This window comes from Procambarus clarkii, chromosome 68 (genome assembly GCF_040958095.1).
Source record: "Procambarus clarkii isolate CNS0578487 chromosome 68, FALCON_Pclarkii_2.0, whole genome shotgun sequence".
NCBI lineage: Eukaryota > Metazoa > Arthropoda > Malacostraca > Decapoda > Cambaridae > Procambarus > Procambarus clarkii.
The window spans coordinates 12,626,975-12,649,842 of record NC_091217.1 but is presented as its reverse complement, the minus strand read 5'-3'; the positions used below and the strand labels follow the sequence as shown (position 1 = coordinate 12,649,842).

The 22,868-nt window shown below is 43.3% G+C and overlaps 1 protein-coding gene across 17 annotated transcripts in view; it reads left to right on the top strand.

Annotated features, from left to right (window-relative positions):
- The first annotated feature begins 3,414 nt into the window (after window positions 1-3,414).
- Vinc (vinculin) overlaps window positions 3,415-22,868 on the top strand; it is a 228,296-nt gene continuing 208,842 nt past the window's right edge. For 15 of the 17 annotated variants that reach the window (XM_069310862.1, XM_069310860.1, XM_069310858.1 and 12 more), the window contains exon 1: window positions 3,415-3,579. In XM_069310862.1, coding sequence (XP_069166963.1) covers window positions 3,523-3,579 — 57 coding nt within the window. In that variant the 5' untranslated portion in view covers window positions 3,415-3,522. The remainder of the gene's footprint in view (window positions 3,580-22,868) is intronic. The other 2 variants (XM_069310864.1, XM_069310852.1) reach the window with 2 other exon arrangements.

Genomic DNA, 22,868 nt, shown 5'->3' with positions numbered 1-22,868 from the left:
GTCAGTCTCTGTCCTTTTGCAGCCTTATGCTCCTGCTACTGTCTTTACCAATTGTGCCAGACATCTTTTCCTTTTACTCGTGTTTCATTTTTCTCCCCCCCCCCCTCTTCTCCTTTCAAATTGTCATTTCCCGCTGACTTTTTGCCTGTATTGATCATTCTTTCGGCCTTCTTTTGTTTTGATGCCCGGGTTTGAGGAGGCATACTCTTGCACCCGTAGAACTATAGTACCCAACGTCTCGAACGAGGGGACCCTTTTATTGTCAATCCTCCTTTCGTCACTGAACCCGATGTCGACGGACTGACGGTTCTTAAGGTGGCGTTTGTGGGGCGCATACTCACAACGCATCCCTGGGGGAGGGGGGGGCCCAGCAAGATTGGCAACATGTCTCTTGTTGGGTGTCCTGCCTCTAATTGTGGCTCCATGGTGGGTGTGGGGGCACATTCGTGAATGAAAATATTACCTGTCGTTTTCATGTCGATAAATAGCGTTCCTCTTATGACTTCTCAGGATCGTCGGGTGAACGACCAAGCCTCCCGAGTCGGATTGGGCTCTGTAGCCCCCGCTACATTGGGCCAAGACCTAGCTCCTCCTTTGACCCTCCTGACTGCTCCCCCCAGCTCCCCTCCCTCGTCTGTGGTTGGGTCGAGCCATATGCCCCCATCGGTGACCACCTCGTCCCCTGGCACGGCTCGGTCTCTCACTGTGACTACTGCACCTTTTAACCCTCTCTCTCTCTGGGGGTTCTCAACGCCGTCCCCGCCACGGCCGCACTCGCACGATCCCTTCCCATACTAATACGTACCAAGCCTTGTTTGGTCCTGTTTTGTGGGTTACATACTTTGATCTCCTCCCTCTGGATTCTACACCTGACGATTTCTCACTCCATAAACACCTTGTTGATTCGGTGGATGCCTCTATTACTTTTAACCCCGCCCATTTAGGTACACGTGTTGTCGCTGCTCCTTCACCGGATGCAGCTACCCGCTTAGCCGCATTGTCCTGCATTGGGGAGAGCCCTGTTCGGGTCTCCAAAACGCTCGGTTAAATGCCAGTGTTGGCACTTTTCTCCTCCCGCACCATGTTGCAACTCGTGTTAGGGACCTAAAAGACTGCCATGAGGATATTAAACATATCCTCGAAGCCCAAGGCCATCCTGTCCTCCAGGTAGACACGTCCAATCGACCCCCTCGTGGTCGTCGCCGTCAGCCGCTTGGAGTTGTGAAAATCACTTTTGATGGCAGGACTTCTATAATTCTTTTATCTCTAAATTCTATAATCTATAATCCTATTCTATAATTCTATAATCCTTCTATAATTCTTGCTGTTGCCAGATGCTCCGTTCAGGAGAACATTCTCTCTCCAAGGCTTTGCAATAAGTGCTGAATTTTGGGCATGGTGCCCGCAAATGCACAAGTATGGTGTCTCTACGTCCCATGTGCGAGGACTCGGGTCACTCTAAGCCTGAGTGCTTGAAATTTTATGAGAATTTCATGCCCACCTAACCTATCAGAGGACCCTTAACTTACTGTTGAAAAAAGCTTAAATTTATTTTCATTTTTTTTATTTTCAAATTACGTCCACTTTCGGCTATACGGGCAAACGGCCAAAAACGACGTTATATTTTAAGAGGACAGGTTGAAACGTGAGAGTTGGAAATTTTATGTCTCCACCATTACATCCGATACTCCTCTGCCGCAGATCTGGAAGAAAATCCGCAAGATAGCGGGTAAGTTTGTTTCAGATGTCACGCCGGTCCTTCACCTTCGTGGTACTCTTGTGGCGGATCCAGTGACGGTCGCGACCGAACTAGGTTCCTACTTTTCGGCTGCTAGCTCCAGTTCTCACCTTCCTCAATCCTTCCTTCTTCGTAAGCCTTGAATCTCATCCCTTTGATTTTCGCACTCATCTCCGACTTCCCTATAATGATCTCTTCTCTCTCTCCGAACTTCAGTCTGCTCTGGCCCTCTGCGGTTCTACGGCAGCAGACTCAGATGACATTCACTATGAGATGCTTCACCATCTCCCTCCATGCGCGTCTCAATATTTACTGAATCTGTATAACCGTGTCTGCGGTCGTCGTCAGTCCTCGAGGGCTGGCTCGATCCGGTTGTTCTCCCTATTCGGAAATAGGGAGAACATCTCTGGGGATATCCCCTAAGGACTTCCGCCCCATTGCCCTCACGAGTTGCATTTGCAAACTCTTTGAACGTATGGTCAATGTCCGTCTGATGTGGTTCTTAGAACACTATCACCACCTCTCCCCGTCTCAATTTGGTTTTCGCAAGTGCCGTAGCACGACTGATATTTTGGTGAACTTGGAGGTTTATATTCGTACTGCTTTTGCTGCGAAGACATAAAATCAAACCAAAATCAAATCAAATATTTATTCAGGTAAAGTACATACATACAAGGTGAGATACAAAAGTTGATGGATTTATAGATAGAGCTAGTACATACAATGCCTTTATTAAATTTTAAATCCTACATAGAGAGAGAAGATTAAGCCACCCAAAAGGTGGCTTGGGCATGAATAGCCCATAAGTGGTGGCCCTTTTGAGCCATTTCCAGTATCAATAGATGATACTGGAGATCTGTGGAGGTGCGACTGCACCCTGCGTGACGGGAGATGTCTCCCGTGAAAAAAAAAAAAGCCTACATAAGGTACGTAAATAAAGTATACAAGTTTAGAGAATTAATCTGTTCTGTTGCAAGTTCTGCTGTTCCATTCAACATGTAATTATTGTCATTATATGTTTTTCCTATTTCAGTTCAATTATTGCTTGATCTCAATTAGTTTTAAGTCTTGGCTTTTAAGTTTTTTCCCTTATCTTGCCTGAAACGCTGTGCTTACTAGTGGCATAAGGCATAGTATGTACTGTACTAGCTCTATCTAGAAATTCAAAATTCTGTTTGTACTCATTGTGTGTATATGTACTTATACCTGAATAAACATTATTATTATTATTATCATTGTTATTATTATTATTATACATGCATCAGGCGAGAGGAAACATTGCCAGAACTGTCTCATCATTTTCATGTGTCAGGATCGAGCCCACGACGTTCATCTCGTCTACAGAGATCGTCGACAGATAAGCTTGACTAAGTCCGTAACTGCAAATCACATTTATATGCCATGAACGATAACATTTTCGTTATCACTTTACGGATCCTGTGATATGGGCCGCTGGCAGGGGTGCTATTTCCGAGACCTGTGTTCCAATAATGTAGGGACCTTATAAATAGAACACTCGATAGCACTGTTTAATGTACAATAGTCGCCTAGTAATTGATTTCGTATGATAAGGTTATGTTAAATAATTTTTAATTCAGTTTATATGTATAAATATCGTATAATTGTCTTTTTACATGACTATTCGTCTGTGAATTTTCGCCAAAACAACGGTGCCGCGATGATTATTTCAGTCCGGTGTGTGGAGTCAGTGAGTGAGGGTGTGTCGAGCTCTCTGGAGGAGTAGATGGTTATTTGTCAACACGGGCTAGACACAGACCACCAACATGCCTGTGTTTCACACCAAGACCATCGAGGGGATCCTGGAGCCCGTGGCCCAGCAGGTAAGACGTGTGTGAGCCCTTGTGAGGTGTGGGGGAGCGGCCGGCCAGCTGATCACTGCCACTCCTCCACACTATTTCTTTACACTTAACAGTTAGTAATAGTCAAGACAACCATCCTCTTCAGTCGTCTTATAACTATTTTTAACGGGGGTTGACATTGACATGACTTTCATTGTCATTTATAGAGGTTAACATTGTGTACTTGAACCTTCGTCAGGTGTACTGTATTGGATGTGCTGTATGAGATTGGTGGTGTGAAGGTGTCTGGGAAATTGTCTCCAGCACCACGGCACCTGTTGGCCCTGCTGGGGTCAGGAAGCCTGTGTGTCTTATAGAGGCTTCTCCTGTCGCCAAGGGAACCTGGCAACCTGGCTTTTACCTGGGGTGAGGAAGCCTGTCTCTCTTGTAGAGGCTTCTCCTGTTGACTCTGCTGGGGTGAGGAAGCCACTCTTCTACTTGGCATTAGGGGCCACTCTTCTACCTGGCACTAGGGGGCCACTCTTCTACCTGGCACTAGGGGGCCACTCTTCTACCTGGCACTTGGGGGCCACTCTTCTACCTGGCACTTGGGAGCCACTCTTCTACCTGGCACTTGGGGGCCACTCTTCTACCTGGCACTAGGGGGCCACTCTTCTACCTGGCACTAGGGGGCCACTCTTCTACCTGGCACTAGGGGCCACTCTTCTACCTGGCACTAGGGGCCACTCTTCTACCTGGCATTAGGGGCCACTCTTCTACCTGGCACTAGGGGGGCCCCACTCTTCTACCTGGCACTAGGGGGCCCACTCTTCTACCTGACACTAGGGGCCAATCTTCTACCTGGCACTAGGGGCCAATCTTCTACCTGGCAATAGGGGCCAATCTTCTACCTGGCAATAGGGGGCCACTCTTCTACCTGGCACTAGGGGCCACTCTTCTACCTGGCACTAGGGGGCCACTCTTCTAGCTGGCACTAGGGGCCACTCTTCTACCTGGCACTAGGGGGGGCCACTCTTCTACCTGACACTAGGGGCCACTCTTCTACCTGGCACTAGGGGGCCACTCTTCTACCTTACACTAGGGGCCACTCTTCTACCTGGCACTAGGGGGCCACTCTTCTACCTGGCACTAGGGGCCACTCTTCTACCTGACACTAGGGGGGACCACTTTTCTACCTGGAACTAGGGGGGCCACTCTTCTACCTGGCACTAGGGGGGCCACTCTTCTACCTGGCACTAGGGGGGGCCACTCTTCTACCTGGCACTAGGGGGGGGCCACTCTTCTACCTGAAACTAGGGGGGCCACTCTTCTACCTGGCACTAGGGGGGACCACTCTACCTGGCACTAGGGGGGGCCACTCTTCTACCTGGCACTAGGGGGGGCCACTCTTCTACCTGGCACTAGGGGCCACTTCCTCCTGGCACTAGGGGCCACTCTTCTACCTGGCACTAGGGGCCACTCTTCTTACCTGGCACTAGGGGCCACTCTTGTATCTGGCACTAGGGGCCACTCTTCTACCTGGCACTATTGGCCACTCTTCTACCTGGCACTAGGGGCCACTCTTCTACCTGGCACTAGGGGCCACTCTTCTACCTGGCACTAGGGGCCACTCTTCTACCTGGCACTAGGGGGCCACTCTTCTACCTGGCACTAGGGGCCACTCTTCTACCTGGCACTAGGGGCCACTCTTCTACCTGGCACTAGGGGCCACTCTTCTACCTGGCACTAGGGGCCACTCTTCTACCTGGCACTAGGGGCCACTCTTCTACCTGGCACTAGGGGGCCACTCTTCTACCTGGCACTAGGGGGCCACTCATCTACCTGGCACTAGGGGGCCACTCTTCTACCTGGCACTAGGGGGCCACTCTTCTACCTGGCACTAGGGGGCCACTCTTCTACCTGGCACTAGGGGGCCACTCTTCTACCTGGCACTAGGGGGCCACTCTTCTACCTGGCACTAGGGGGCCACTCTTCTACCTGGCACTAGGGGGCCACTCTTCTACCTGGCACTAGGGGGCCACTCTTCTACCTGGCACTAGGGGGCCACTCTTTTACCTGGCACTAGGGGGGCCACTCTTCTACCTGGCACTAGGGGGGCCACTCTTCTACCTGGCACTAGGGGGCCACTCTTCTACCTGGCACTAGGGGGCCACTCTTCTACCTGGCACTAGGGGGCCACTCTTCTACCTGGCACTAGGGGGCCACTCTTCTACCTGGCACTAGGGGGCCACTCTTCTACCTGGCACTAGGGGGCCACTCTTCTACCTGGCACTAGGGGGCCACTCTTCTACCTGGCACTAGGGGGCCACTCTTCTACCTGGCACTAGGGGGCCACTCTTCTACCTGGCACTAGGGGGCCACTCTTCTACCTGGCACTAGGGGGTCACTTTTCTACCTGGCACTAGGGGGCCACTCTTCTACCTGGCACTAGGGGGCCACTCTTCTACCTGGCACTAGGGGGCCACTCTTCTACCTGGCACTAGGGGGCCACTCTTCTACCTGGCACTAGGGGGCCACTCTTCTACCTGGCACTAGGGGGCCACTCTTCTACCTGGCACTAGGGGGCCACTCTTCTACCTGGCACTAGGGGGCCACTCTTCTACCTGGCACTAGGGGGCCACTCTTCTACCTGGCACTAGGGGGCCACTCTTCTACCTGGCACTAGGGGCCACTCTTCTACCTGGCACTAGGGGCCACTCTTCCTCCTGGCACTAGGGGCCACTCTTCCTCCTGGCACTAGGGGCCACTCTTCCTCCTGGCACTAGGGGCCACTCTTCCTCCTGGCACTAGGGGCCACTCTTCCTCCTGGCACTAGGGGCCACTCTTCTTCCTGGCACTAGGGGCCACTCTTCTTCCTGGTACTAGGAGCCACTCTTCTACCTGGTACTAGGGGCCACTCTTCTACCTGGCACTAGGGGCCACTCTTTTTCCTGGCACTAGGGGCCACTCTTCCTCCTGGCACTAGGGGCCACTCTTCCTCCTGGCACTAGGGGCCACTCTTCTTCCTGGTACTAGGGGCCACTCTTCTACCTGGCACTAATGGCCACGATAATACCATAATGGATGTATTTGTTTTTATTTGTATTGAATATATTAGTGATGGTGTGTGGGAGTGTTGTATGAATACAGTATTAATTGCTACTCTGAGAAGTAACACTGCATTTGTACAGCTTAATTTTGTTTTGGGGGGGGGGGAGGGACCCAAAAAAAATGACAACTCTTAGACCTGCTCATTATAGGATTGAGTATCAAATCTACACATTATATCTCTTTTGTTATATCATTTATTGTTATTGAAACCCTTGGAATACACAATGTATATTGATTTTCAGAAAAATATATAAACATTAATCAAGAGAGGCAGTTTTAAGTGATCACTCATCTCTGAATTATCTCAAGTTCATAAAATGGGTATTATTGTTGGTGACAGTGGTGACTCTTGTATCACTGTTAGTAATATAAGATGCAGTATTAGTATTTTCTCTTGCTTTTGATTGAAGTTCTCAAAGAATTTAGAAATATCAGCAACAACACTATTGAGCAGTGTGAGAGTTTATATGAAAAATTCAAGGTAGTGATGTGTGCAGTATACCTAAGCTCTTGATTGCAAAATAATTTTTGGTCAAAAGAAAATTTGCATATTTTGATTTTTTTTTCTGGAATGAAATCTATACAATACAGTTTGCTCCATTCTCAACTTTGTCATGGATCCTAGGTTCAATTCTTAGGCGGGACAGAATTGGTTGGACACTTTTCCTATCACTGAACTAGTAGTAAGTATGTACCCAGGAGCTAGTCAGCTTGTTGTGGCGTTGCATCCTGGGGGGGGTGGGGCAGCTTGATATAAGCCTAACATATTGTACATAAATACACTTGGGCTGCCTGTCCCCTGACAATGAATTATTATTATTATACCTGAGAATTAGGAAACTGTTGTGGAGTTACATCTTGAGGATGGTCAGTAGTTTGACCTTGGAGGACATAATCCTAAAAAATGTGTACTGTATATGTACTTGCCTAAATGTGCTTTCAGGGTCAAGCTAGGCTTTTAGCCGTGTCTTTCAAGTGTTCTTAGATTAATTAAATGACTCCTTTCTAATGCTTTTCATCATATTTAAATTTAAAACCTTGTATTTAAGTAGCTTCAACGACTTGTACATCTAATCTGTTCCACTTATTAACAGCTCGAACACTGAACAAGTTCTTTCTGATGTGTCTGACTCATTTGTGTGTGTAGTTTCCATCCATGTCCCCTTGTTTTGCTGTTCCTAGCTTTAAACAATGCTGCTTTGTCAATTCCCCTTAGGATCTTGTATGTTATCATGTCCCCGTTCTCTCCTTTCCTCCAGTGTGGGTAGGACCTGTTCTGTCTTTCCTCATTGCACATGCCATTTAGTTTAGAAAAGTCCAGTTTGCATATCTTTAGAGTTTTTCTAGTTTCAACATGTCCTTTTTCATTTAAGAGATCCATACCGAGGATGTATATTCAAGAGGGAGGTCTCGCCTTCACAGTACAGTGTATATAGGGCCTGGAAAGCCCCCAGGTCCAAGTTTCTTCAGGATTCAGAGATGTTAGCCAGTATGCCATATGCAGGTGATATTGTTCTGCTAATGTTGGCTTTTGGCATCAGATATGGGGTTATGTCCACTCGCAGGTCTTTCTCCTTTTCTAAGCAAAGAATCTGTTTTCCTTTCATTCTGTATTCCTGAACTGGTCTGTGCACTACTGTTCTAATCCACATAACTTTACATTTGACAGTTAAATTCTGGCACTAGTCATTTTCCAGACCACTTCTAGAGTGTGTCCAAATCCATTTGCAATCCATAACAATCTATGCATGTCCTGACTCTTCTCACTAGTTTTACATCATCTGCAAACATTGATACTGTATGAAGGAGTCAATTTCCTGCCAAGTCATTGACACAGTATTAGAAGTAAGTAATTATCAAAAGAAGGCACCAAGCCGGGAAGGCTATTTAGCATCATCAAATGTGCGGAATAATCATAGGGCGCTAAAAATATCACCAAGGATGCCAATATGAGAACAGAAATGCACAAGGTGAACGATATGAAAGGTATCAGTCACCAAGAATTCTATCGAGGGCCAAGTGACCGCGAGGGACAGTCAGAAAGCAAGACACACGTTCGTCCTAGAAGTCAAGACACAGTATTAGAAACAGGATAGGCCCTAGAACCAATTCTTTGTGTTTTCCACTCATAAGCTCTCTCTCCACTCTGGTGTGTCGGCTCTCACTGTAACCCCTTTGTTTTCTTCCTAAGAGGTATAGTGGACCTTTGGTTTACAAATTTAATTCATTCCAAGAGACAGTTCATACACTGAAAATTTTTTCCATAAGAAATAATGTAAATTGAATTAATCTGTTCCACACACCCAAAAATATTTACTTAAAAATACATTTTATACTGAATGCTACTTATAATTTATTGTTAAATTTAATAATAATTGTTAATAACTCATAATTTTGTTCTTCCATCTGCCCTCAACCCCCCTCCTGTCCTTGCACAGTGCAATAGCAATTGCCACATTTACTTTTGCAAACTTTAGTATTGCTCAAACCCCTTGAATTCCAATAAAAGAAGCTGTATCAAGTCAGTTTTGAACAAAATTATAAGGTGAATAATAAAAAAAATGCACCACCTGTAGTTCCAATTGTTGGGGACAGGATGCCTATGTATTCAAATTTCCCTGAAGCCAAGCACTGACTTTCTCCAATATTGAACCCACAACAGTCTCCTAGATTTTTAGTACTTATTTACTTCTTGATGAATCAAGGCATCGGGTGAATGAAAACTGCACCAAATGTCTTTCCCAACTTGGGAGTCAAGCTCTTGTCCAAGTCTGTTATGAGTAGGTTCGTAAAAAACATTTATTATTTATATTAAATGTTAACATGAATACAGTACATACTTACAAAATAACAAGCATTACAAGTACAATATGCTAGTGCTTGGATTAAGGTGCAAATGGTGGCTGATTGTGGAAAGGCTCTTGAATTCCAAGGTCATATACATAGACATTGTGAAAGGTTGACAAATACAGTCCTGGTGTAATATGGCTTTTGCACCCACACTGCTTGCAAACAAAATTAATAATCCGATAACAAGAGCCTTATTTCTCCAATAACATTTTCTGTCATCCTTTGCTCTGTTGCTCCTCTCCTCCTGTCTTCTCTCCTTTCCTATTTCTCCTTTACTGTTCTAATTTCCCTCCCCAGTTTATCACGGTCCATCCCTGCACCTTGTAATGGTCATTGCAAAGGGGAAGTGACCACACCCTTTTCTCTCACTCTTGCTTATTCGAATTTGTCGGTTGTTTTATGGCGTAGTAGTATAAGGAAGTCTTTTAATTCTTGTATACTGTACTAAATACTTTAACACCTCCCTCCCCATGATGTGATATTTTAGTATTGTGTTATAGCTTTAAATATAAAAACTTGTATGCACTTTTGTTAATTTTTAAATTAGTTCATATTCCTTTTTAATAATATTTAGTAAATATTAATTTATTTATTTATATTTTTCTTTAATACATAGTCACAGCAGATAACACAATTGTCAAAAGATGTTTTGACTTGGTAGGCTCAAGTTGTACTTATCCACTTAGTGAGTTCTCACTTGTTAAAGTTAACCCAAATATTTTTCTAGTAATCCTTTATTATTAATCATCATTGTCACAGCCTTCTCCTCTTTCATTACTACTTTCATCCCTATTTCCTCCTCCATGTTCTTCCTCCTCCTCCCTTCTTTCCTTCTTCCCTATTCTTCCTTCATTTTTTCTTCATCTTCCTCCTTCCCCATCCTCCTTCCCCATCCTCCTTCCTCTTCCTCCTCTCCATTTGTCCATCAATTCCTTCTCTCATTTCTTTGTCTTGATATCAGCCCTTCCTCTCTCTCTCTCCCTCTGGTGTATGAGGCGGCCAAGTGAATCCCTTAAATGGGACCACGCCCTTTGAATTTCAGTTGAAGCCCATCATTAGAGTCCTGTACTTATGATATCATCCGCAGTGTGTGTGTGATGGACTGAATTATATTGTTATCACAGTGATGGGTGTGTAATCAGAACAGACTGCTGCTGTGGAAGCAATTCAGTATGAAGACTTTTGGGTAAGTTTTCTTTCACCTGATGATTCTTTCACCTAGTAGTAAATAGGGACCTGAGAATTAGGCAACTGTTGTGGGTTGCATACTGGGGAAGATTAGCAGTTGCTCTGTAGAGTCCTCAGTAAGTCTGTGATCTCATTTGATCACTAACTTGATGGATATTGGTAGCTAATCTCAATTTTCCTGTCTGATAATGGTATATCAGTGACATACAGTATATCAACTGTAGTACTTTTTGTGATTTGCCAAATGACTGGAAGATTGTTAACATTATGCCTATCCTTCAACATAAACCAGACTGCAAATGGTGTATGCATAATCCTTTCAAAGGCATTTGATAAATCTAACCATGAAATGTTAACCCATAGAATTAAAACCAATGGAATAACAAGGGAAAATGGGGCATTATTAAGTTTTTGACATGTTAAAGTAATGGGAAACTGAATTTAGCATAATCTGAGAACAGTAAAATGTTCTGTACTGCAAAGCACTGTTCTTCAACCAGTTCTTTCTTATCCTCATACTAGGCATATAGAAAAAGACAATTCAGAGCCTTTTCATCCTTTGCAGATATAGTACAGTAATTCCAAAATCAGAATGGACATTACTTTAGTAAAAGACTGAAAAGTACAGACTGATACTGGTATCAAGTCTTCCAAGGGGCACACTTGAGTACATAAATTCATCCATAATAGAAAAGTTGTCTTATACATGAAATTATAATACTGAAGTAAAACATTAAAATCTTCCCTTCCCCATGGGAAAGCCCCATGTTAATTACAATACAGCAAAGTTAATACTGAATATACAAAATGGTATTCCAGAAGACATCAAAACCCTCTTCTATGAACACAGCACCAACCATCTCAAAAAAAAAAAATATATATATACTGTACAGTGCTGCATAAAAACATTCAAAGATATGGGATGAATAGTTAATTACCGTAATTGAATGTACACAGCAAAAGAGGCTACTCATCAGTCTTAAGTGCAAAAATGCAACACCCAAGAACTTATAAGATATGCAAAATAATTCTAAAGTACACTTTAAATGTAAAGCAGCTGAAGTGTGATAACAGTGGCAGACTGGCAAAGGCACCCATAAATGTAAGAAAACAATGTGCTGTACTGTACTAGACACACTACTGTCTAGATTAAAACAAGGACTACAGAATACTGTACATAAGTATTGCAATATAAATGGTTATTTTCCTGAACAAATATATATATCTGGCACTTCATTAACTACCATACATGAAGTGTCACGATTTAATTATTAACGCGTCGATAACAAGAAGAAAAAATGTACGAGAAAATAAGTACCTGCACACTAATGAGAAAATCCGTAGGAGCTGTGATGAGGGTTTGAACCTGAGGCGGGTTTTTCCAGGCACACGCTCATAGCGACTAAACCACGACGTGGTATAAGGATTGCAAACTGGAGTTCTACTGAACACACGGATTTCCTGAGGCTTCTACTGAAACCGGAAAAGGATTTTCACACAATCTCCCCATGCACTCTGGCTCTGTCATCTAGGAATGATGTGCTTCTGCCCTTATACCATGTAAGGGTGTAATCGCTAGAAGCGCGTGTGTGTGGGAACACCCACCGCATAGGTATGAACCCTCATCACGTCTCCTACAGATTTTCTCATTGATGCAGTCATGTTAGTGTGATTACTGTGTATTGAAACAGGAGCATCAAAGGTAGAACAAGTCCAAGATGATAGAGCGAGAGTGTATGGGGGGATTGTGTGAAAATCCTGTTCTGGCTTCAATAGAAGCTTCAGGAAATCCTTGTGTGTTCAGTAGAACTCCAGGTTGCAATCTTTATATCATGTTGTGGTCTAGTCGCTAGAGCGTTTGCCTGGAAACACCAGCCTCATAGGTTCGAACCCTCATCACGGCTCCTACGGATTTTCTCATTGATGCAGTCATGTTAGTGTGATTACTGTGTATAAAATAAGTAATGCACCTGCAAGTAGATTGCCTAAAGCTATTTCCATTTTTAGAACTGCTTTAATAGTATTCATAACCACTTTACAAATAATTGGTGCATCAATAATGCTTTAACTACATACTGTATCTTCTTTTTCTCCAGAAGTGAGATGATGAAAAATATCTTCATTTTCTCCTTTCTCTTACACACTCGAGTTCTTGGAATCTTGGATTGGCTGGCAGGTCAGTTTTTGCTGGATTCTGGTACATATTAGTGTCAGAAAATGAATTGGCAGTCTATTTGCTTTCCGGTCATACGTTCTTGTCTCTTAACACTTTGTGTTCCAGTTTTTTGCCACACACCCGACCATAAATGTACTGGGCCTTTTGGGGCCCTGCCGAGTGATGCCTGAAATGTTTATACTGTATTTTTTTTCTGTTATTTTGGGGGGATATAACTAGAAATTTGGTATCAAAATGTTCACATATTAATGTGCTAGAATATAGATGAAAAAAGTGTAATAATATTTTAATGGCATTGAATATAGTACAAATGTTTATGAACATTTCCATATTTATTTTTCAATGTAGAAAAAAGGGAAAGAGTGCACATGATTTGTATAAAATTATAGACAAATAAACATTTATACTTCAGGTAATTTGGATGCCACCCCTTTGCAGATAACACAAGGGAAGACCTTGTCTCGGTAGAGAACGTTAATTTAGTTTGCCATAGGCAGAGACAGGATACCTTTTTAGGCTTATTGAGGTCTCCCCTAAGCTAACTATAGACTGTCCCAAAGATATAACCCACAACAGCTGCTTTACTCCCAGGTACCCACTTACTGCTAGATGAATAGAGGCATCATGTGACAGGAAACAGAGCTCAAACGTCTGTCCTACAATGGGAATTGATCCTTGGACCCTTTGGTCTAAGGTTTAGACTAATTGGTATAATGTCTACCCTGGAAAAATGGTGAATGGATAATTGCATCACCCATTCAAATACTGTACCCATCACATACTAACATAAATACAGGATAAACAACATGACTTTACTCTGGGTCACTTGTATTCAACGAATTTACTAGTATTGATTTTCAGTATTTTAAGCAATTGATAGTGGGAAAAGATTGCAACATTATATATCTTGACTTTGCAATACCTTTGATAATATTATGTATCATAAGCGATTAGAAAGGTAAAAGTGCATGGCATGTGGGAGGGGGAGAGTTATCATCTTAAATTAGAGTAGGGAATGAGTTATTTAAAAGGAAGCAGAGGTTAATAAAATAGTCAAATCCGAGTTAGGAAACCATTGCAAGTGCAGTGTCCCAGGGCTCTGTCCTCGGACCTCTGTTGTTTCCTGTAAACTGTATGTAAGAGATATTAACGGGATTGATGAACAATTGTAGGAAATCTGTTGATTATACAAAAACAGGATGGGGAAGTAAATTCAGAAAATTCAATTGCTAGATAACTTAGAATTTAGACTCTTAAAATTAAAAGTTGGCAGATGAAATTCAATGCCTGACATATGCAGAGTTCTAAACTTTAGGAATGATAATAGTTACCAGATACCTGCTGGACATATTGAAATTTGCCAGATGTGACTGTGTGAGAGGCCTGGGTGTCAGAGAAGGGATCTTAAGTCAAGAAACTAATGTACAGTACAAACATTTGAAGTAAGGCAAATAATATATTTGTGAAGACTAAACCCCACACAAGAAAATCTCGACCTAAAGCTCGTCATTCGACAAACTAACACTTTGTAACAATCTGGTTCACATTGCTGACATTGCTGCTGCTCCTTCTAATTCTGCTGGTGTCTACTCTATTTCCTGTTCTTGTCCTCTCCAATACTTTGGGGAAACTGGCCGTACACTAAATGACAAACTTAAGGAACACAAAAGAAGTGTTAAGTTTCCAGACACAAACAGTGCTCTTTTCTGTCATGTTAGAGATTCTAATCATATTAATTGGTCGTCTTCTAAAATAATCTTTCTTGCCTCTACACAGACGCCCGTCTTGTCAAATAGGTTCCGATACACAACCTACCCAACAAGAACCTTAGTCCTGGCTTTGTTGCTCTTGACTCTTCCCTTTCACAGTACTTACTGTTCTAAATTTTCTAACAAACGTGACCTAACATAAGCCTACCCATCCTTTTTTTCTCTCTTCTCACGTTCCCATTCTTACATATATTATTACCCCCCTTTACACCCTTTATTACACCTATCCCATCCACACTTTTTGTCTTGCTCTTGCCTTCCTCTAAGATTTCCTCCTCTTTACCTCTCTTGCCTTAATGCCCGTACCTCCCTCATCTCATACGGGCTATTCATGCCCGTGTCATCTCTTGGGTGGCTTAATCTTCATCAATCAATCTCATCTCATAAAGATCCAGCTAATCTAAGGCCCATCTCCCTCAAAGCTCTGCAGCCAAGACGGCTGACAGAATGGTACTCAACAGACTTGAGTGGAAAATGCCTAAACTTCGCCAGGACATGTATGCCTATAGAAAAGTTGGCGGCACAGTGCAATGTATTACAACTCTGCTAGCCCACTTGAATGACAGACCAGGAATGCTGATATTCCTTGACCTCGAGAAAGCTTTTGAACTGACTAGCGCCCCAGCTATTCTCTGCTCTCCTGGACCAAAAACTGTCATAAACAGAGAAGCAAGAGTGAAACTTCATGGCCACAGTCCCTGAATACTAAAGACATGAAAATAGTACACCGCAAGGAGGCATTCTCAGCATCCGTCTCTTTAACTGTTTAATAAAAAGAATGAGGCTGAAACTCCCACAACACTGTAGGCTGCTAAACTACGCGGACGACTTTGTCATCATCACAAAAGGAAGGGATGCGGCGCGCTTTGCACCCAAATGCTTAGACTGCATCAGTGAAGAGGCAAAGCAGATTGGTATCAAACAACCCCACCAAGACCAAAACCATGCCCATAAAAATAGTGAAGCCCAACATCCACCTCACAGTACAAGGTCAACCAATTGACTAAATGGACACTTATCAGTATCTAGGAATAATCCTGGAGAAAATATTTTTAATGCTGAGGTCACTTGACAGAGAGAACTGTGGCCAGGATGGCAATCCTCAGGTCGCTAACCTCCCTCTCTGGAAGAGCCAATCTGCAAGTCCTTCGCACATATTATGTACAGGCAGTCAGATCCGTGATCGACTATCCAGCACCTACACTCACAAGCCTATCACAACAACAGTGGAAAAAGCTTGAAGTAGCTCAAAACAATGCTATGAGAGCATTGTCCTCTCCAATACTTTGGAGCCCTGGGAGCCCCTTGTGGACTAGACTTAAAACTTAAGACTGGAAACGGGTTTTCCTCTCGTCAAGAAAGAATATCTCAAAGAACAGCTATGATTACCAGAAAGATAATTATTTTCCCTGATCCACTCTCAGCACGACAGGTCTTGGTGGTTGGACTTTGCCAAAATAACGAAATCTCTTGGGCTGCCAGAGCGGGAGAAGTCCTAATCAGGCTACAATTAAAAAGCACGATTCTTGATAGATTTGGTGATCAACCACACCCAAACTACACCTGTTCCCCACCGTACCGTGAGAGGAGCCTACCTTCAAAATAATAATAGACGGTCTTCCGATGAAAAAGGCTGCCTATGATCCAACAATCCTAAGGCGCATTATAGAAAAGCTTATGTGCAGCATTGCAGTAGCAGGAGCCAGCCACATCTTCACAAACGGAGCGGTTGACACAGAATATGAGAGTGCTGGCGCTGCTCTTTGCACGGCCAGCGAACAGGCATATTGGAGACTGGGAGGACTAGTATCATCAACCCAAACTGAGCTGTTTGCCATACAACAGGCATTCTCATATGTTATTGCACAAAACACTCAAAATGCAATGCAAAAGCTGCACTTCAAATATTATGAAAAAAAAACAATGGAAAGGCAACGTGGAAATAATTCACCACCATTTTTTTTTATCTTGGAGCAGTAGTTAGCACCTCTAACGAGACTGGGTTTTTTCCACTCTGGAGAAGAGTGTTAGAGAATAAAAACAAGAGTAACATTCTGCCAGTTTGGATCAAATGCGAAAAGACTCAACATAACCATAAATTGGATCCCATCCCATATTGGAATCCCATCAAATGAGAAAGCCGATGAAATTGCTAAATTGGCAACTCGTCATCCAGTGATACATAAAACAATCTTACTCAGCCCAGAGTACATAAAAATCATCACCAAAAAACTATCACACCTCAACAAAGCCCATCTGCACCAGAGAATAGCAGAAAGTTTGCCCTCTTCAATATGGTAGCTTGAGGCCACCAAATTAGAAAGGTTAAACATCCCAATGGAATCCACAGGGAAATAGCAGTTCGGTTATATATACTACGTCTAGGTTACAGATACAACTGGGAGATTGGTGAACCCAAAGAGAGGGAATGCATCTTCTGTCAAACAGTCACAGAAAAGGCACTACTTCACTATCTCCTGGAATGTGAAGCAACCAACCACCTTAGAAGAGCTTTAAGAGTCCCTGAATCTTGCAGTAACCACCCTGAAGTCATCAACATTGCCACTCTTCTGGTCAAAAAAGGTCTCCAGCAGCTGGACACCTTCATAAATACTGTCAAGCAGTATCCTCCCCCGCGATAGCAGCCTGACGATTAAATGCGACCTCAGCTTACAGTATACATTTACTAAGTAAAAAAAATCTACCACTTATTCATGCCCGTGCCACCTCTTGGGTGGCTTAATCTTCTTCAAGCAATCAATGTCATTTCATCACAATCGACTTTATAATAGTCCAGGACGGACTGAAACGTCATCTCATTTTCTGGTGTGTGATGATGATGATGATGATGAAGATTAAGCCACCCAAAAGGTGGCACGGGCATGAATAGCCCGTAAGTGGTGGCACTTTTGAGCCATTACCAGTATCAAGAGCTGATACTGGAGATCTGTGGAGGTGCGAATGCACCCTGCATGGCGGGAGATGTCTCCCTTGTGAATGTGTTATGAAGATGAAGCCACCCAAAAGGTGGCACGGGCATGAATAGCTCGTAAGTGGTGGCCCTTTTGAGCCATCACCAGTATCAATAGATGATACTGGAGATCTGTGGAGGTGCGACTGCACCCTGCGTGACGGAAGATGTTTTCCGTGATTTAAACAGATTGAATTGATTGATGAAGATGAAGCCACCTAAAAGGTGGCACGGGCATGAATTGCTCGTTAAGTGGTGGCCCTTTTGAGCCATTACCAGTATCAAGAGCTGATACTGGAGATCTGTGGAGGCGCGACTGCACCCTGCGTGACGGGAGATGTCTCCCGGACCAAGTAGTGACCAAATGGTCACTGAAGAGTCTGTTCTCCAGGACTTATATAGGCCACTCCATGAGCTTCTGGTGTGTGGTTTAGTCCTCATATCTTAAATCACGTATTGTGACTCATCGTCTGCATCTGCATCTCTCTCTGCTATGAGAGCCTCAGTACTGAAAGGGCAACATGAAGACTGATGCATGCAGCAGGAGCTCACAGCACCACTGTGCAGCTCCTTGTGACTCGGTCACAATGACTCATCGTATGCATACAATACTTGTATTAATAACAAGTGTGGTTAATGAGACCCCTAATGTTACTCTTCAACTTCCCTTTTTGACTCTATTAAGATTATGCAGTTTGGTTTTGGGCACCATACTGTAAAATGACATAATTCTTTACAAAGTGCAAAGAGTGAGAGCTAATTCCGGGAACCTTAAATTTCTTTTATGAATAGAGATTAAGTAACCTTAACTTACATACTCTAGAAAGGTGAAAAATTAGGGGGGGGGGATGCGATTGATGAATACAAATGGATGAAACGGCATAATAGGTATGCATTAATAAGATGCTTAATATATCTGTACAAAATGGATTAGGTTTGCTTTAGGTTTAATTTTAGGCTTGGTTTTAGGTTGCATGTTTAGTTTTAGTTTAGCTTTAGTTTTAGGTTATGTTTTGGGTTAGGTTTTTGGTTGGGGGTTTGGATCACGCCGGGGTCTTGGGTCACATCGGAGGTCTGGTTTTGAGTTTCCTCATAATTACCATATATTCGGGTTTGGGTTTGGTTGGGCTAGGATGTGGTCAAGTTTAGATTTGGCTATATTTTGTTTACGGCTTTGCTGGGTTTGATTTGTTTAATTTGGGTTGTATTTTGGTAGGTTTAGCAGTGTGGATGGGCTAACTAACCACCAAAGTATTTATGTAAAAGATAAAATGCGATTTTGCATTAAAAAATGTGGTGCAGGAATCATTTAACCCGAGAATCACTGCTTCAGTATCCGGATATACCAAATAACCAACTTTCTGCGAGGAACATATTTTGGATGTGTACTGATCTGTGACCTCTCCCGCCATACTATCAGCTGCCTACCTACGTATCACTTATATTTTTTGCGGGGAAGTAGGCTCCTGTCCCTTTCAGAAGAGCAGGGGCTCAAGCTTAGAGGTGGGGTAGTATTGTCGGCTGGGTTGATGTGTTATGCATTTAATTTCATTTATTATGCACCCCCCATATATATAAACAATATAATATATATAATGTGTGCACAAATACATATATATTAACAATCTTTTTATATCACAAGTGATTCAATAAGAGGCTCGCAAGTCTATACAAGGTGACCTCTCCACACCCACCCAGTTGAGTGGGTGGCAGCTTCACAATCATGTGCAGGCTGCACCTACAGTCAGCAAATTTTGGATACTTCGCCAAGATTCCTGGCAGTACATCATTATGAATGAAGTTCACAATGACATTTATTGAACACCATTTATGGTGTTCTCTATATTCCGCGATTTTTTTTACATGCCTTTATATAAAAAGTCTGCAGATGAGAGAACATTAACGAAATAAAAGTAAGGGATTGAATAGTCCCGTGGTCACAGGTTATCGGACAAGTGAGGAGTTAAGTCTGTTGAGGTGGAGAGTGTGGTGGACAAAGGTGGGTGTCCGCAGTGTTATCGGGCGTTGCAGGTGGGAATGGGGGGAGGTACGGGGCCACCCGCACCTCCAACGTTATCCTGAAACATATCCTGTATCGCTGCTTGTGGGTTTATAATGCATTCTCCTGCTGCATTGCAAGGTAACTGACCCAGTTCACCTTAAACAGTGGGTGGTGACGACTAGAAGCCTCGCTTATTAAATGTCATTCCTTATTACCTTTTGTTAATATATCTCAATACTCTTGCATTGTCTTGAAGACAAGAAAGTGTGAAAAACTTTCAAACTAGTTTTTGCATCGCTTTTATTTGCTCTAGCACTTGAGAGTACGATACTCTCTCCAGTAGAGTATCGTACGAAGTTCGCATCTACCTTCAAAGCCAAATATGGCTAGAAAAGTCCACAGAAACCGTTCGTTTGAGTATATTTTAAAAGTCTAAACTACTGGGGTTTAGAAATAGGGTTGTAGATTTATGAAACAAATTACCGGGCAATATAATTGACTTGTGATCGCGGAATTTTTTCAAATATTGGATAGACAAAGAGTTTCTGCATAAATAGGAGACGCCTCGCATAGGCGAATAGGCTTTTTGCAGTTTCCTCTATCTATGTGTTCATATATTTCTCATAACACACTGACTATACACTCTGGGTCGTAGACAAGATAACCTACCGGTATATTTTTCACAGGAAACATACTTTCATAAGTTTATAATCCACGCTCGGATCATATTTAAAAAATGTGGCAAGCACAAGTCATGCAGAAACTTTGGAATGGTATAATCACAATAATAATTTATTATACACTCTGTCTTCAGGGAGGAGTTCCCGTGGAGGTAATTATTCAAAACTACGTAATTAGTGCTAATCTCTATTGTCCGTTGTTAGGTTAAGGTTAATTTAACTTAAAGTTTGGTTAGGTTAAGTTTCATTTTGTTTGGTTATATTAAGTGCATTATTGAAAAAATTGGAAATATGGCATTCTAAAACTATTTGAGTGTACCCCAAGATTTCGTTTACAGAATACCTAATTTTTCAGACTGTCAAAGAAAACGTGTTCAGCATATGCCCTTTATATTTTAAAACAATGATTTACTATACAATAAAGTTATAACTTGACAATATTCACTGTTTAGGACAAAGGTTCACATCCTAGTTTACATGGAGACTTACAAATACTTCAATAGCCATCCAGGTGGTTTGAGCAGAGAAAGGGTGTTCCTTCGTGGTAGTCTTGAGGTTATCTTAAGATGATTTCGGGACTTAGCGTCCCCACGGCCCGGTCCTCGACCAGGCTGCCGCTTTTTTTCCACACCCCCAGCAAGCAGCTCGTACCAGCTGTCTAACTCCCAGGTACCTATTTACTGCTAGGTAACAAGGGCATCAGGGTGAAAGAAACTGCCCATTTGTTTCTGCCTCCACCGGGGATCGAACTCGGAACCTTAGGACTACGAATCCGAAGCACTGTCTTCTCAGCTGTCAGGCCCTACTCGGTGGTAATGCCCACTCGGAGAATTGGCTATATTATAACAGGTCGAAGCTTGTCAACCTTTGTCACAGAATAAAGAATATGTTGGGAACAAATATCGAATTGTTCGTGAGGTAGTACACCATTTCATATAAAAGGTACCTAAATTAATCAAGCAGATCTTTCCTCTAGTGCATTACAACAGTCTGACTGATCTAGTGAATATCATGGAACTGTGACCTTGAGCCAGGTTGAGAGAGTAGCCTCTCACACGAAGGCGTTTAGGTAAGATTCTTGTAATGTGAAAGATATTTTATTTATTGCCACATCAAGAGGAATCATAGGTACCTGTGAGCCCCACACCGCTGGCACCCTCTGGGCCGCATGCTCAAAATAGCTGCGATAAGTGTGGACATGATGTATGTGTGGAATGCGGCAGCAGCAGCTACCCACCACATCAAACAGTGGAGGTGCGTGGGAAATGCCAATCGGGCTTCCGCTTCACGAAAAAGAATGTAGAGATTGTATGAGCACGAGAGCCATTCAGGCCAGATGGGCATGTAAAAGAGGGGAACAAGAGAGCCATTCAGGCCAGATGGGCATGTAAAAGAGGGGAACAAGAGAGCCATTCAGGCCAGATGGGCATGTAAAAGAGGGAAACAAGAGAGCACCATAACTGAATCGCCCTCGTCGGCGAAATCTGGAATCTGCAAACCTTGATTTTGTGTTAACGTAAGGCTTGATGTGCTTGTTCAGATCTGAAACCTATATTTATAGGCAGCACAAAACATGTACCAGACTGTGCGACACAGTAGTTGCCAGGATCAGGTTGGGTTACCGTGCCCCTGTGACAGGTGGCTACAGGTGATAGATCTCCCAATCCTGAGCACTCCAGGTGCAAATTCTGTGAGCAGGAACTGGGACATGATCTCCCACACTACATTATTGAATGCCCAGTTATTAGACCCATTGGCATGAGGTACCTGGAGCTTTGCAGTTACTTTATTCACTCTTGTGTTCATGATGATATCCTCATAATGCACACAGAGTTCGCCAGTGCAGATTACTTATCACATGCCTCTGTATGACTAACCATCCTGTGTGATGGGGATTTTAGCATCACGTACCTAGTTTGACACTGTACTCCCCTTCATATAGTCTAGGGTACCTGCACAAATGCACATGTACCTAAATGTATTAAAAAAAATGTTGGGAATGCTCCCGAGAACGGGCTGACATACTGTACGCGCTCTGAGTGGGGAAAGTGGGGGGGGGGGGGGGGGCTGGCTCCCCACTTTCACTCATTTAACTCTGGGGGGTTGATACTTCACACCCCACATTCCCACGCTCCGGGGGGGGGGGGGGTGAACCGTGTTATTCCTTTCCAGTTGCACTGTGGAAAGTGGAAAGGATTAACATGGTGCATTTCCCCATTCTGGAAGGACAAAAGCCTCTACGACACTTGTATATGCCTGTGAATGTGCGAGACCGACTTGAAGCATTTAATTAAAGCTTCCAAAACGTGAAAAGTAAACAAATGGAATTGAACATCTTTGTTGCACCGTTCAATGTGAAAGCTTATGTGCCTGATAACCTAGGGAACCACATCATTTAGCTGCAAAGCGGTGATGAAAGCTAGGTATAACAACCTAGCAACCTGGGAACAACAAAGAGTTCTATAAACGTTACATAAGGAATGATGAATTTCCAACTTTGATGAGACATGCATTGAAATGTGTGTTCGGAACAACTTACTGCTGCGAGCTTATTGCTTTCCAAAACTTAACATCGCAAAGAGTC